The sequence below is a fragment of the Suricata suricatta genome, chromosome 7 (genome assembly GCF_006229205.1).
Source record: "Suricata suricatta isolate VVHF042 chromosome 7, meerkat_22Aug2017_6uvM2_HiC, whole genome shotgun sequence".
NCBI lineage: Eukaryota > Metazoa > Chordata > Mammalia > Carnivora > Herpestidae > Suricata > Suricata suricatta.
Window position 1 is genome coordinate 39,903,444 of NC_043706.1, and position 16,061 is coordinate 39,919,504.

The 16,061-nt window shown below is 51.3% G+C and overlaps 1 protein-coding gene across 5 annotated transcripts in view; it reads left to right on the forward strand.

Annotated features, from left to right (window-relative positions):
* The first annotated feature begins 1,224 nt into the window (after positions 1–1,224).
* The window catches only part of CUL9 (cullin 9), a 30,838-nt gene continuing 16,001 nt past the window's right edge, over positions 1,225–16,061 (forward strand). For 3 of the 5 annotated variants that reach the window (XM_029943339.1, XM_029943338.1, XM_029943340.1), the window contains exons 1-14: positions 1,225–1,305; positions 2,969–3,572; positions 4,128–4,282; positions 4,624–5,139; positions 5,869–6,004; positions 6,151–6,344; positions 6,597–7,002; positions 7,419–7,611; positions 10,917–11,124; positions 12,870–13,066; positions 13,444–13,661; positions 14,698–14,971; positions 15,059–15,164; positions 15,685–15,912. In XM_029943339.1, the coding sequence (XP_029799199.1) occupies positions 2,978–3,572; positions 4,128–4,282; positions 4,624–5,139; positions 5,869–6,004; positions 6,151–6,344; positions 6,597–7,002; positions 7,419–7,611; positions 10,917–11,124; positions 12,870–13,066; positions 13,444–13,661; positions 14,698–14,971; positions 15,059–15,164; positions 15,685–15,912 (3,426 nt within the window). In that variant the 5' untranslated portion in view covers positions 1,225–1,305; positions 2,969–2,977. The remainder of the gene's footprint in view (positions 1,306–2,968; positions 3,573–4,127; positions 4,283–4,623; positions 5,140–5,868; positions 6,005–6,150; positions 6,345–6,596; positions 7,003–7,418; positions 7,612–10,916; positions 11,125–12,869; positions 13,067–13,443; positions 13,662–14,697; positions 14,972–15,058; positions 15,165–15,684; positions 15,913–16,061) is intronic. The other 2 variants (XM_029943336.1, XM_029943337.1) reach the window with 2 other exon arrangements.

Below are 16,061 nucleotides of genomic sequence, written 5' to 3' on the forward strand. Positions count from 1 at the left end.
CCAAGATGGAAGTCACCATTCTGGGCTTTCTCCTGGAGATAGCTGGGGCTTATGGGTGGCTTACAAGGCTGGGGCATGGCAAATCAGGGGCCAGAGAGTGGGGGAGCCTGGGACTCAGGTCTGTAACTGCCCAGCCCCCTTTCTCTGCTCTTGTTTCACTCCACGATCACTCACTCACTCCCCGCTCCCCCACCCAGGGAAGGGGACTGATGAATTCCTCCTCTCCTTCCCACAAAAGACAGACCCAGTGAGTGAATCAGGCAAAGTGCTTATAATGTGTGTTGTGTGAGCGTGGCCTTGGGAGAACATGTGTGCGTCAGGGATGAGGTGGCATCTATATGTGCAGCAACCCTTGGTGTTTCCCTTCCTTGGTGGCTCTGGAGTGTTTGTGTGTGTGTGCGTGCAAGCGTGTGTGCCTGTGTGTGTGAATGTGGAGTGTGTATGTAAGTGGTTTCTACTTCCCCTGGGATGCTGACCCAGGAATAGTGGACATGGTCACAGTCCTATGTACAGAGCTTTCTTTTGTATTAAAAAAATACTCTTTCAATAAATGTATCATTTTTGTGCACAGACAGTGGGGTCTTTGCCTCCGTTTCTCCGTATAGGGAGGGAGGGAGGGAGGGAAATAGAACACGAATAAACCCTAAATAAACGTTGCTCTGAGATGCAACCCTGGCTGCTTGATGAGAATAAGGGCAAAGCTGAAGGGTGTTTTGGGTTGTTTAACTCTGTGGCTTAATTTAAGGAACATTTCAGGGAGCTGGAGCCTTTATCTTTGTACATGGTTTTGTTAGGTGTTTAGGCCAACACACAGATGAGCAATTTTAATTAACAGGTAAAGTGACTCAACCAACCCAAAGCACTGCTTAAGGGGTTTGGGTTTGGGAAACTCATGGCCACGTGACCTCGTGAAAACTCAAAAGGAACAGCTCCAGGACTGAGAGTGTAGGTTCCTGGTGGATGGAGAAGGTGGACCCACTGTATGCCAGGGGTGCCTCCCCGGTGATGGAGGCCAAGGGCTGCGGACTCCTGCGGCAGCGAGGAGCAACGTTGGACAGCTGGCGCGGGCTGACCGCAGCCCCCCGCCCCCCGCAGCGGCGCGGCCACTACGCATGCTCCACTAGCGCGCGCTTTTCCGCCATGCTCGACTGTGGGCCGCGGAGGGACCCGTAGAAGCCGGGCCGCGCCCGCCCTCGCGCCCTCCCCGTGTGACCCGGAAGGGAGCTTCTGAAGAGGCGGGGCCAGGACGGCGGGACCGGCAGCTGGCTCCCAGCGAGGGCCGAGGGCCAAGCCGGGCGGTGGGAGGTGAGAGGAGGCTCCTGCGGCGACCGGGTCCCTGCCGCGTCCCCTTTCCGCTCCCGTACGCGGTCTCCGTGGGGTTGGCGACGGGAGCCAGGTCTTGCTGTCGAGATTCTTGCTGTCGAGATTCTCTCGGTCCTATCAGCCTCCTCGGACTGCGCCCCTCCATCCTCACCCCGCCCCCCCAAAGCCGTTCCGCTGCCCTAGTGGCCTCCTCTGCAACCCCATGGTCTGCAAGCTTGGGCCTGACCTTGCTACACGCGTCTACCTGCTGTCTCATCCCCAGGTCCAGACCGCACCTCCATACCTCAGTTTACTGCTCCTGTTGTAGGCCCATAATAGTTCCGCTTCTACCCCCCATTTTAGCCCATCAGTTGTTTGAGTTCACCCTGTTCATCGGTTGTCCATCCCCACGTCACCGATTACCTCCCAGTCATGTCCCCCCACCCCCAACCCCACCATGCTACCTGGACCCCTGCCCCCATTGAGGTCCACTTCCCATGTTTCCCCTCCTCTTCATGCCTTTCTTCTATCCCCTCTCCCCCCATTCCTACTCTCACCACTCCCCATTGCCCCCATTCTGCTGCTTCCTATCACACATACCTTTGCTTAGCCTTCTTCCTACTCCCATTTATCATCTTCTGGCTTAATGACTACATTTGTCGGTGGACTGCCCCTCCCTTCTCCAGCCAAGAATATTAGATTGTGTTTACTGCACTCTCACTGTGTGCTAGCAGCTGTTCTAGGTGCTTTACATATATGATCTTATTTAGTTTTTACCACGACTTCATGAGGTGGGTATGAATACTATTACCATGTTGCAGAGGAGGGAACGGAGGTTCAGGGTGAAGTCACTTGTCCAAAAGTACTCACAGAGTAAGTGAAAGAGCCAGAATTCGGAGCCACTCTTAATCTGACTCTCATCTGTGCTCTATTGCCTGTCTTAACATCTTCACCATCTCCTGACCTCATTTCCTACCCTTCAACTCCATGATCACCACCTCCATGTGGTACCCTCACCATACGTACAGCTTAAGTGCCTAGTGGGTCCTGGTCTTTTTTCCTGTAATTCAATCTGGTCCCTTCAGTCCCTCTCCTGCTCACAGTACTCTGATCCACTTTCCTATCCGGTCATCTGGATGTGGGTGCCCATTGCCCAACCTCCTTTTGTCTCTGTTTTCTCTATCTGCCATGGCCCACTCCTTTATATCCACATTCCAGCTTTACGCTGTCATTTTTACTCTCTCTCCTGCGCGTCCTGCACCCTGACTGACCACGTTTGTTCTAGCCCCGCTGTCTCCCATGCTGCTGTCCTGCCTTATCACCCATGTTATCCACCTAAGTCCTGATCTGTAGCCCTCACCCAGACTGCTCTTCTGCCCAGACTGCTGCTTAACTGTCGCTCTTTGTTACCCTTTTCTTATCCTCTCTTGTAACCTCTTGCGTCTCTTAAACCCCTTCGTTTCATTCTCTTGTTGTTTCCACTCCATTGTCCTTTCTTATAAATCCCAAAGTGTGTTCAAGTTATATATTCTGTCCCTATTCTTGGCTTTTTCTGTTTGGCCTGTAACTTCCACCTGCACCTGATCTGTGTCTCAAGGTTCCACCCCCTCCATGTAGTCTTTTTCTTTGCCCTTATTGCCTTTATCTTTTCCCTTCTGTGTCCCAGGAGGTCAGGATGGTGGGGGAACGGCGCACTGGGGACGTCATGGTGCCCTTGGGGCCCCGGCTGCAGGCATATCCCGAAGAGCTTATTCGACAGCGGCCTGGGCACGATGGGCATCCTGAATACCTCATCCGATGGAGTGTTCTGAAGTGTGGGGAAGTGGGCAGAGTGGGTGTGGAAGAGGGCAAGACAGAGCACATCCTCATGTGGCTGTCAACCCCCGAAGTCTACGCCAACTGCCCCATGCTGTTAGGTGAGCGGGCATTATCTAAGGGACCTCAGCACGAACCAGCTGGGGGTTCAGGAAGCTTTTCCCGAGATCCAGGAGGTCTGGACGACACAGCAATGGGAGAGATGGAGGCTGATGTGCGGGCGCTGGTGCGCAGGGCTGCCAGGCAGCTGGCAGAAGGTGGGACCTCGAGCCTCACAGCCGCTGTGCTTCACACCATCCATGTGCTCAGTGCCTATGCCAGCATTGGGCCCCTCACTGGGGTCTTCAGGGAGACAGGAGCCCTGGACCTGCTTATGCACATGTTATGCAACCCTGAGCCTCAGATCCGTCGGAGTGCGGGCAAGATGCTGCAGGCTCTGGCAGCCCACGATGCTGGTAAGAGACAGCCAGGGGAAGCAGGAAAGTACTGGAGAAATTGGGGCCAGAAGGAGTAAGAACAGAAAGAGGAGGGATTTCTCAACTCTGTAAGAACTCCTGGTGTTTTCTGAATACCAGGTGTTTTCTGAAAAAAAAAAGTATAAATTAATAAACTATTACAGGTATACAAGTAGGAAAAAATGATAGTACCGGGTTTGCCTGTCCATTCTCCATGCGTGGCAGAAACGAGAATGGAGTAGGTTTATGTTTTTAAGTGGTGGGTTGAGATTTATTTGTTGATCGTGAAATCAGTTTGGTGGGTTACAACCGACATTTCTTTAATGGAAAATGAACCAAGGTGGCACTTGGCAAGGTACGTTTTGTAGCATCAAATATATGTTTCAGTTGTATGTGTGGATGTTTGTATCGGGTTACCACGTAAAATGTATACCTCACTGGGAGAGTCTGAGTCACAGAGAAGTTTGAAAGCCTCTGGGGTAGGGGATAGACAGTTTAGGGAAGGCAGGGGAAGCAATGGGGATTGAGAAGATACAGACTGGGTGTGGATTACAGGGAGTCGGGCTCACGTCCTGCTGTCACTGAGCCAGCAAGATGGCATCGAGCAGCACATGGATTTTGACAGCCGCTATACTTTGCTGGAGCTGTTTGCAGAGACCACATCCTCGGAGGAACACTGCATGGCCTTTGAGGGCATTCATCTGCCTCAGGTACTCTGGCAGCTCTGGGGGAAATGCCGTGTACAAGGCCTAGGACGTCACTTCTGAAAATGTGGTTCAGGATTATGTGTCCGCACCAGAGCCACCTGGGGGAGCTTGTTAAAATGAAGGTTCAAGCTTGCCCCCCATCCCACACTCAGAATTTCTCAGATTAGAACCCAGGAATCTGTTTTAAGACACTCCTTGTGTGTTCTATAAATCACAGTTTGAGACCTGCAAGTGTGGGGATAAGGCATTGAAATTTTTCTGTAGAGGAGGATATTGCGGGGAAAGGAGAGAGAGGGGCTGAATCTGGGAAAAGATGCACCTATACCACGGACTGTGTCCTACAGATCCCAGGAAAGCTGCTCTTCTCCCTGGTGAAACGTTACCTATGTGTCACCTCCCTGCTGGATCAGCTGAATAACAGTCCAGAGCCAGGGGCTGGAGACCGGGGCTCCCTGTCCCCAGGGGAGTTCGGCCAGGAGAAGAGCCGGAGGCAGCGGGAGCTGGAGTTCAGTATGGCTGTGGGCAGCCTCATCTCCGAGCTGGTGCGCAGCATGGGCTGGGCCCGCAACCTCAGCCAACAGAGCACGTTGTCGTCGCCGTCGCGGCCCACCCGGTCCATCTTTCAGCCCTGCGTGTCAGGCCCTAGTCTTTTGCTCCCTACCATGGTTGCCACCCCCAGAAAGCAAGAGCGGGCCTTCCGTCAGCGCTCTGAATTTTCGAGCCGCTGTGGCTATGGTGAGTACGTGCGGGAGACGCTGCAGGCGGGGATGCGAGTGCGCATGCTGGATGACTACGAGGAGGTCAGCGCTGGGGACAAGGGCGAGTTCCGGCAGAGCAACAACGGCGTGCCCCCCGTGCAGGTGAGCGAGGCCAGAGGACACGTGGGGGACGCGTTTGGGGATCTAGCTGGTCAGGTATAGGTGGGGCTTTCAGGGAGCCGGCTCTCTGGCAGGCCGCCCATGGAGAAAACCCCCAAGGGGATCAGAATGGTTGAAGGGAGTCACAGGGCACCTAGGTGGCTCAGTCGGTTAAGCGACCAACTTCGGCTTAGGTCATGATCTCATAGTTCGTGGATTCAAGCCCTCTGTCAGGCTCTGTGTTGCCAGCTCAGAGCCTGGAGCCTCTTTCAGATTCTCTGTCTCCCTCTCTCTCTCTGTCCTTTCCCCATTCACACTCTATGTGTCTTTCTCAAAAATAAACAAACAAAAAAAAATATTTTTTTAAAGGGAGGCAGCAATTGAGAGGGGGCTGGGACCTGTGGAAGGCTGAGAAAATCTAGTGGGAGTGGGTGGGCTGTGAGGCCAAGCAGAGACTCACACCCAGAAAACAGCTGATGTATGGAGACACCCTCTACCCCCCACCCATGGAGTTGGCTGGGAGGGAGTGTCAGAGCAGAGGCCATCGGCGTCAGGAGGAGATGAGAAGCAGGGCCCACTCTTTGGAGAGTGGAGTCTTTTGCCATACGGAGGCTTTCCCAAGCTTAGCCAGGTGTGCCTTGAGGACCGTGTGCCCAGCCTTATCCCTTCAAGCCTGCACTGCCCGGGGCGCAGAGGCCTATTCTTCCTTCTTTCCTCCTCCCTCCATACCAGGTCTTCTGGCAGTCAACGGGCCGCACATACTGGGTGCACTGGCACATGCTGGAGATCCTGGGCCCTGAGGAAGCTGCCGAGGATACGGCTTCAGGAGCTGTGGAAATTGGGGCAGGGACCACTCTGCTGGCCACAGGTGAGTCCGGAGGGCACATGGACAGCCGGTCTCTGAGCAGAGGAGTAGGACTGGGCCAGAGCCACTCCTGACTGGGAGCTGCCCCCGAGATTCAGAAATGCACTCTGTTCCTGTGGGATGATGACTCCCCATGCCTGTTCCCTTAGCACTTCCCTCCTGGGACTGGAAACCGGTGGATGGGCTCTACGCCTTGCCGTACCTCCAGCCCGAGCCTCAGAAGAACGAGCGGTTGGGATACCTCACTCAGGCCGAGTGGTGGGAGCTGCTCTTCTTCATCAAGAAGCTGGATGTATGTGAGCAGCAGTCGATTTTCCAGAATCTTCGGGAGAACCTGGATGAGGTATCTTAGGCCTGAGATGCTTGGGTTTGGAGGTGAGACTCTCTGAGGGAGTTCTAGATAAGGGAGTGCTTAGGAGGAGGCTGGAGCCAGAGATGAGAGAGTAGGAGGGGGCCTGCTGGGGAAGGAGACAAATCCCGTGAGGTCTGGTATGTAGAAGTGTGCAAGTCATGGCGGGAGGCGGCCACCCTATTACTGTGCCCAGGACCTTTGTGCCTGCCTGTCCCTGAAATGCATACCTCCTTCTGTTTGCAGACCCTGGGTGAAAAAGCCTTGGGGGAAATCTCCGTGCCTGTAGAGATGGCTGAGGGCCTGCTGCAGGTGCTCAGCAGTCGGTTTGAGGGCAGTACCCTCAGTGACCTGCTCAACTCCCAAATCTACACCAAGTATGCGCTGCTGCCCGATGAACTGAGCATCTCGTCGTCTTCACGAAGTCACTCGGGTTCTCCAGATCCAGAAGAGGAGTCCAAGTTGGAGGCCAGCTTCTCAGAGGAAGAGACCCACTCTCCCAAAGCAACAGCTGAGCCCCCAAAAGCTGATGCAGATCCTGCCAAGGGAAAAACTGAGCCCCCCATGGCACAGAGTGATTCACAGCTGTTTAACCAACTTCTGGTGACTGAGGGGATGGTTCTGGCCCCTGAGGTGAAGGAGGCAGCCAGTGGTGAGTCAGGTGCTGGGAAGTGGGGGCGAGGAAGTTGTAACAAGTTCTGGGCAGTACCTGCAGAAGTAGCCAGGGTAGAGGAAAGCTGTGGAGGAGGATTGCTGTTGCATGGGAAAATGCTTTGGGAGCATGCGTCCATCTTCCTTCCTTTGACCTTAAGTGTATGTAACCAGTCACTGCTCCCTATCTTCGTATCCCTGGAAAACGAGGGTCTGTTTTCCGGAATGTCTTCGTCTTCTGCGTTTGGGTATTAAATCCCTCACGCAGAATTGGGAAAGTTCAGAACACGAGTTACAGTAATGAAAAACGTAGTCATACGTCAGTAGGATAACTGGCTTTGACCGTTAAACACTTCGAACTTGGAGTGTGCTCGATTTTTTTTTTTTAAGCCACTACCTTTCCCTCACCAATTTCAGAAATGGCTAGAGGCTTGCGGGGTCCTGGCCCACGCAGCTCCCTGGATCAGCATGTGGCAGCGGTCATGGCCACCGTGCAGAGATCCAGCTTGGACACAAACCTGCAGCTCTCAGGCCTCTACGCCCTCTCTCAGGCTGTGGAGGAGGTCACTGAGCAGGACCACCCTCTGGTCCGTCCTGACAGAGCTCTGAGGTTAGAAGGGTGGGGAGGGGAGGGGTTTTGGTTTAAGTGGCCACTGCGGGAGGATGGTGGTAGGGAGGGAGGGAGCTATATCAGGAATTGGAAAGGCTGGGGCTGAAAGAAGGGTCAGCCTGAGGGAGTAGCCAGGCAGGAGGATGCGATATTATAATGGAATATCATCATATGCTTGGAGCACTTACTCTGTGCCAGGCTCTGTGCTTAAAGTTTTACGTGCATTCTCTCATTAAATCCTTCTCTCTCTTCCTTCCTGAGGAAGAGTTGATACTATGCTTACGACAGTGTATGGGTGAGGAAACTGAACCTTAGAAGCGTTTAAGAGTTGGCACAAAGTTTGATCAATAGCGCAGCCAGGATTCACCTGTAGGTCCTGTTGAGATTGAGATTGAATTCTTTTCTTTTCTTTTTTATTCCTTCCTGTTTTCATTCTATTTTCAAAGGTATTTTTTAAACCACTTCTTAATTATACAAATAATACACAAATACATTCTCACTTTGAAAGACCTGAAGGATGTAACAGAACATAGAAGAAAAGACCAAGTCCCTTTGCACCACTGTTGCCAGTCTGCTGTGGATTCTTCGACCTTCCATAGATTTACGTTTGTGTCTTTGGAAAGAGAACATTTTCTGAGTTTGTGTGTAAATATATATGATCATACTACACGCTTCTATGGCTTTCTCTGCACACTCTGTGTGTCTAAGAAGGCTCTACACGCCAGTCCACATAGAGCTGCCTCATTGATTTCTCTGATGCACAGTATTCTGCATGTGGTTATATCCAAGTTCAGTGTTCTGCTGGGTTTGTTTTCCTCACATCCCCCAACACTGGATACTATCATTTTTTAAATCTATCAGATTGGCAGAATTTTAAGCGATTGGTGTCTTTGTTTTCATTTCTTAAAATTTTTTAATGTTTTATTTATTTTTGAGAGAGAAAGACAGCGTGAGCAGGGGAGGGTCAGAGAGAGAGGGAGACACATAATCCGAAGATAGGCTCCAGGCTCTGAGCTAGCTGTCAGCACAGAGCCTGACACGGGGCTCAAACCCACGAACTGTGAGATCATGACCTGAGACGAAGCCAGACGCTCAACTGACAGCCACCCAGGGGCCCCTCATTTCTTAGTTCTAGTGAAGTTAAGCATATTTGCCCACATTCATTGTGTTTCTTCTATAAAGAATCTGTTCTTATCCTTGGCCCATTTTCTCACTGGGTCTTAATTTTTTTCTTACTGAGTTTTAGGCACTCTGGATATTAATTGGTTATTTATGTTTCACATATTTTGCGTGTTATTTTTCAAAATCATGTTAACTATTTTCCAAATATAAAATAGTATATGCCCACTGTAAAAACAGTTAGAAGATTATGAAGATAAAAACAATCCTCTGAAGACGGTTTGCAGAGAGAGTCACTGTTAACATTTTGGTAAACATCCTTACTTATATTCCTATATCCGTTCATATGTATTACCCATGTTGTATTAGCTTGTTTATAATAAGTCCTGGCTACACAAGGGGGTTTGTTATTTAAAGCATATTTGATTCATGGTCATGGTGTAGTCATCATAAAGCTCATGAGAAAAGACAAAGACAGAACATTCCCAGGCCACCTCCTCAATATACATCTCTGTCCCTGTGGGGAAAAATAAATCCAGTGTTTTTTTTTCATCTTGTGACACTCAGTGTGATCTAGGAACTCTGAAGCTCTTCTTCCTTTCCTTCAAAACAGCATTTCCATAGGACTCTCTAGCTTATCTCTTAACCTTGTGGACAGTGTCTTTCATTGTGCTGAAAGTTTTAGAGTTTTATGTGAGAATTAATTAGTTAATTAATCTTTAAGTAGGCTCTACGTCCAATGTGGGGCTCAAACTCATGACCCTGAGATCAGGAGTCACCTATTCTACTGACCACGGCAGTCAGGCACCCCTGTGTTAGAATATTTTTTTAATTTTTTAAATGTTGATTTTTTTGAGAGACAGAGACAGAGCACAAGTAGGGGAGAGGCAGAGAGAGAGGGAGACATAGAATCCAAAGCAGGCTCCAGGCTCCGAGCTATCAGCACAGACCCCGATGCAGGGCTCGAACTCACAAACTGCAAGATCGTGACCTATGCTGAAGTCGGACGTTTAACCGACTGAGCCACCCAGGCGCCCCTAGGATATTTTTAAACTTTTTAATGGCTTCTAGGTTTTGAGTGGGTCTGTCCTATTTCAGGATTATAAAAAGTATTTTTATTTTCTAAAGATAGCCATGGTTTTGTTTTTTACATTTGCTTTTTTTTTTTAATTTATTTTTGAGAGACAGAGATAGCGTGAGCAGGGGAGGGTCAGAGAGAGAGGGACACACAGAATCTGAAGCAGGCTGCAGGCTCTGAGCTAGCTGTCAGCACAGAGCCTGATGCAGGGCTCAAATCCACGAACTGTGAGATCATGACCTGAGCCGAAGCCAGACGTTTAACCGACCGAGCCACCCAGGTGCCCCTTTTACATTTACTTTATAATTGTTTGCAGTTTATTTATGCTGACAGAGTGAGGCAGAACCCCAGCTGTATTGTTTCAGGTGTCTCTACCTCACGTGTTACGTGCTCCTTGCTGTTCTCACTGCTGGGATGCCACCCTTATCTAGCAATCTATATCTATCCTGCATCATGTCCAGAGTTTTAATTCTTATATCTTTTGATAACTAGCAGCCAGGTCTACCATTATTTCTTTCTAAACGTTTCTTGACTATTCTTGCCTATTTTCTCATCCTATGCCCAAACCCACCTGTCAAGTGTGTTGTAAAAAACCTTCCAGGCATTGTGATTAGAATCACATTGAATTCATCGATTTATTTGAAAAGGTAAACCAGGGGCGCCTGGGTGGCTCAGTCTGTCAAGCGTCCAACTCTTGATTTTGGTTCCAGCCATGATCTCACGGGTGTGAGATTGAGCCCCACTTGGGGCTCCATATTGGGCATGGAGCCCGCTTAGGATTCTCTCTTCCTCTCCCTCTGTCCATCTCCTGCTTGTATTGGATGCACGCATGTATGTACATGCTTTCTCTCTCTATTTCTCTCACTCTCAACAAAAAGAAAATGGAAAGGGGAGCCAGTGTTTATAACCAACCATTTTGCTCTACTGCCTCCTCCATGAGGTGAGGAGCCAGAGGCAGTTAGCCTGCAGAGGAGAGGGGATGAAGAGTGAAACTAAGGCAAGAGCAGTCTGGATAGGGGTGGGGGTGATGGGTCTTGGTGGAGAGGGCTGGGCAGGGAGGCAGGCATGGCTTTTGGGATGGGGAACTCCAATGTCTCTTCTGTTTAAGAGAGAAGCTCGTGAAGACGCTGGTGGAGCTGCTGACCAACCAGGTGGGAGAGAAGATGGTGGTGGTGTTGGTCCTGCGCCTCCTCTACCTGCTCATGACCAAGCATGAGTGGCGCCCCCTGTTTGCCAGGGAAGGTGGCATCTACGCCGTGCTGGTTTGCATGCAAGAATATAAGACTTCCATCCTGGTGCAGCAGGCGGGGTTGGCGGTGAGTGGGCTGGGCCTGGTGGGAGAGAGCGATGGCCAGAGGGGCAGGCGGGGGAATGCTGATCTTGAGGAGGGACTGCGGCGATTTAGACCAGGGAGGGGACCTTAGAATGGAAGGATGCAGGTGGGTTGATGGGTCTAGTGGGACAGTCTTTGGGATTGAATGTGTGTTGAAGAAAGGGAGGAGGACGTTTTTAAGAAGGATTCCTGGGTTTACGATGGAGCAGCAGAGACGACGAGGAGGTCATTCACTAAGTGGGGGAATGTGGGAGGAGGAAGCGGTATGGAGAGAAGGTCCGGAATTGAGTTTTTAGGTTTGTTCAGTTTCCCGTGTCTTTTTTAGGTATCAGTTAGGTATCTGGTTAGAGACTAATTTTCTGCATGTGACAAAATAATTTTTTATCCGTTGATCTGGGTGGTACCCTTACACAGAAACTACCCCCTCACCAGATGTGGGTGCCTTGCCACCTGGGCCTGGAGGAAGGGGAGCCCTCATCCAGGGGAGCTTATAGAAGAACTGGCTTCCTGACTACTCCAGACACAAGTGCTGGCTGGTAGGAGGTGTGGACAGGGTGTGCTCTGTGTAGCCTGGAATCCCTGATGGGGACAGGAGCGCAGGTCCCCTGAGGGCAGGCTCTCCCGGGGTGAGGTTGGGAGGCTCTTTCCTGCGCAGGGCCAGCGAGGTGCCGCCCAAGGAGCAGCCAGACACTCATCATCTAGGCCATGTTTGCTCAGGGAATTCCCCAACCCTTTCAGGTGGCATGACCAAAATATAGCATTTGCCCCCAAATTCAGACTCTTGCCCTGTAGCAAAATGACATCATCTTATTTATAACTTCAAGTTTGTAGAATTCGGCCTCATAAGGGGAGTGTGCATAGCATACTCGTAGCATAAGGGGAGTGTGCAGGATTCAGGCCTGATGAGGGAGGATGTCCTGAGAATTAGTTCTAACCTTCTCCATCCCTAGAGGGTTTCTTCTCAGGCGTCCAGCCTTTCACCAAGGAAGACAGGCATAGCATTCATCTTAATTTCATTTTTTTATAGTACCAGCAGACACGTGTATACATTCCAAGTATTTTTTCCCAGAATTCCAACTGTTCTTGCTGTGAAACCACCCAAGTAGTCTTGTCAAGGGGGCCTGGCTGCTGGCTTTGGAGGCCAAGGGACATAGGTTTGGGGGTGCTGGCCTGGTGGTGGTGACTGAAGTGATGGGAGCAGATGAAGTTGCCTCGGGAGGGAGTGCAGAGTGAGAAGGAGGGAGGAACTTCCGCCGTTCAAGGATTTGGCAGAGGAATTCCAGGGAGGCAGGACAACCAGGGGTGTATGAGGCCCTGGCACTCAGGAGAAGGGAGGTTTTACAAAGGGAGGGGTGGTCCAGTGAGATGGAAGACAATGTCAAGGTAAAGCCTTTGAAGACAACTAGGTGCCATGAAAGGGCCCCATGCTGAGAGGAAGCTGCAGGAGGGGACCGCCCTCACACTCAGCCTCAGTGCCAGTGCCGGTGCCGGGAGAGAGAAATTGCTGGAAACTGCTTTTATCATTGAGCCTCATTATTTTGTTTGCTTTCTTTTCTTGTCTGTCTTTGTGTTTTAATCATTTGATATCCCATCACCAACTCTTTTGACCTATTTGCCAACAGCTCAGCTGCCCCAAAGTTTGGGGTGGAGAGTGAGAGCCTGGCTCTCCTCTTTCTCTGCATGGCAGCTCTTCCCATAACTAATTCTGCTTCCACATCCCCCCCGCAGGCACTGAAGATGCTGGCCATTGCCAGCTCCTCGGAGATCCCCACTTTTGTCACTGGCCGAGATTCTATCCGTCCTTTGTTTGACGCCCAGATGACCAGAGAGATCTTCGCCAGCATTGACTCAGCCACCCTCCCAGGCTCTGAGAGCCTGCTCCTTACTGTCCCTGCAGCCGTGATCCTGATGCTGAACACAGAGGGGTCAGGGCGCCCCCCTTTCAAATTCCCACTAAGCCCCAAGCCCCATTGCTGCTCTGCCTACATCTCATGTGCCTCACAGAAATTCCCTTCATGTTGTTACCTCTGGAGGAAACATTGGTGGCCCTCTCTGCCTGTTATTGGTAGAGAGGCCAAGTGGTGGGGGTAGGGAGATTCCTCACAGAGAGCAGGGGGACCCTGGCCTTCCTGCCTGGGGTTGGGAGGAGTGGCCTGAGGCCATGGAGCCAGATGTTCTGCCTCACAGGCGCCCTGGAGCCCTCTCCTCCCCAGCCACAGGCCTCTTCCCCTCTGTACTTGCTTCCTGCTTCTGTGGCATTCACTCTTTCAATTTCTTCCCGGGGTTACCTCCCTCCTCCCAGGTGTTCCTCTGCAGTGAGAAACGGTCTACTCCTGCTCAACCTGCTTCTGTGCAACCACCACACTCTGGGGGACCAGATTATAACCCAAGAGCTGAGAGACACCTTGTTCAGGCACTCCGGGGTAGCGCCAGGGACAGAACCCGTGCCCACCACACGCGCCGTCCTCATGATGCTTCTCAATCGCTACTCAGAGCCGCCGGGCAGTCCTGAGCACACAGGTACCGTTGCAGAGGAAGTGGCTCTGCTGAGGAGTCGGGCAGTACCAGCCTGCGGCCGGGAGGGCTAAGGCTCATATACCATATGATGAACCTTCAGGAAATGAGTAAGGGTTTTGGCACTCACGTTAGGTCTTAAGTAAAACTTCCTGATCAAGAGGAGAAAGATACTCTACAGTTACCTAGAGCAAAACCACGATGTGGGGTGCCTGGTTGGCTCAGCTGGTAGACCATGTGACTATTGATCTCTGGGTTGTAACTTCCAGGTTTACGTTGGGTGTAGAGATTACTTAAAAATAAAATCTTGAGGCACCTGGATGGCTGAGTCGGTTAGACGTCCAGCTTCAGCTCAGGTTATGATCTCATGGTTTGTGGGTTTGAGCTCTACGTCAGGCTCTGTGCTGACAGCTCAGAGCCTGGAGCCTGCTTCGGATTCTGTGTCTCCCTCTCTCTCTCTGCTCCTCCCCCACTGTGCTCTGTCTCTCAAAAATGAATAAATGTTAAGAAAAAAATTTTTAGGGGCACCTGGGTGGCTCAGTCAGTTAAGCCTCCCATTCTTGATTTAGACTCAGGTCCTGATCTCATGGTTTGTGAATTCAAGTCCCATATGGAGCTCTGTGCTGACAGTGCAGAGCCTGCTTGGGATATTCTCTCTCTCTTTCTTTCTTAAAATAAATAAAAACTTTTTAAAAATTTAAAAATCTTTAAAGCCACCATGCTAGGTAGTAGAGGGATGCAATTATAATAACTAATGTTTATTGGTTTATGTAACCACATAGCTACCATTTAATGATGAAAGGTCATTGTATGACTATATGAGACTAAAAATCTATGTGTTTAACATGACAGTATTTGCCAAACTAAACTTTTTTCCAGATACACCTAGCTATGTATTTGAGACCAGAAAAGACAATCTCCCACAGTTTGGTACAAACTACAGACAAACTCTCCTCCAAATAGGAGAAAAATTTGGGGGTGATTTTCTGGACCTGTCCAATTTGTGGTTTGACCAGTTGCTTTGACTCCTCTTCATACTCAGTTTTTCCTCCCACGCGCCTGACAGCAGCACTGGAAACCTCTGGCGTGCAGGGCCAGGATGGGTCCCCTGAGCACCTCATCCGGTCCCTGGCCGGGGGCCCGTCTGCAGAACTCCTCCTGGGCTTGGAGCGGGTGCTGTGTCAGGAGGGCGGCCCAGGGGGCGCCGTGAGGCCCCTCCTCAAGCGCCTCCAGCAGGAGACTCAGCCCTTCCTCCTGTTGCTGCGGACTCTGGATGCCCCGGGGCCCAACAAAACTCTGCTGCTGACAGCACTGAGGTGAGGGGCCTATTGGGGCGACTGTGCATCGGAGGTGAGGGGTCCTGGCAGACTGCAGGGACTTTGCTTGTTTCATCCCGTCCCCAGGGTCATGACCCGGCTGCTGATTCACCCTGAGGCGATGGTCCTTCCCTGGCATGAGGTCTTAGAGCCTTGCCTCAACTATCTGAGTGGCCCTAACAGTGACTCTGAGGTACCAGAGACCCGGTAAAGGCAGGGGAGGGAAAGGCAGCCTTTGTGAGGTCATGGAGGGCAACACACAGCCTTTCTGGAGGAGTCTGACCACTGAAAGGGGTGGGTAGGAAGGAATGTCCTTTAAGAATCTCAGAACTGGGGCCTTTGAGGAATAAAGCTGGATTTTAGATTCTGGGTTTAGGAGAAGCCCACATTCACCAATCCAGACATTCCTCCCTCTCCACCCTCCCGGGTCTTTGGGTTGCAGACCAAGACTCAGGCACAGAGGTAGGCTCTTGAGAGAGCCTCACCCTGGCAGGAAGAAGCATCGGAAGCTGTGCCCAGACCATTCCCCGCAGCTCTGAAGGCCCAACACCCCCACTGCTCTGTCCCAGCCCTCCTGGGGCACTCTCCTTTCCTGGGCTTTCAGCCTTCTCCAGAGTCTCAGCCACCATGTTCCCTTTTCAAAACCCACTGCCCACCCCTTGCTCGGCCTGCTGTTTGTTACCCACACGTTAATCTCCGTGGCTCCGGGCCAGATTGTTCAGGAGCTGCTCTGCTTCCTGCATCGCCTGGCCTCCATGCACAAGGACTACGCGGTTGTTCTCTGCTGCCTGGGAGCCAAAGAGGCCCTCTCCAAAGTCCTGGACAAGCACTCGGCTCAGCTGCTGCTGGCCTGTGAGCTTCGCGACCTGGTGACCGAGTGTGAAAAACATGCCCAGCTCTATAGTAACCTCACTTCCAGCATCCTGGCTGGCTGCATTCAGGTGAGAAGGCTGGTAGGTCCAGTAGCAAATCTGGGGCACTTGTTTCCCAGGCTTTCCCCCCCATGGTCCTGTTCTGCCAAAATTTGTGAAGAAAGAGGTCGAGCGTTTTGTTGCTCCTTGACTTGTTCTCCATACCTGTTTCTGTGTGT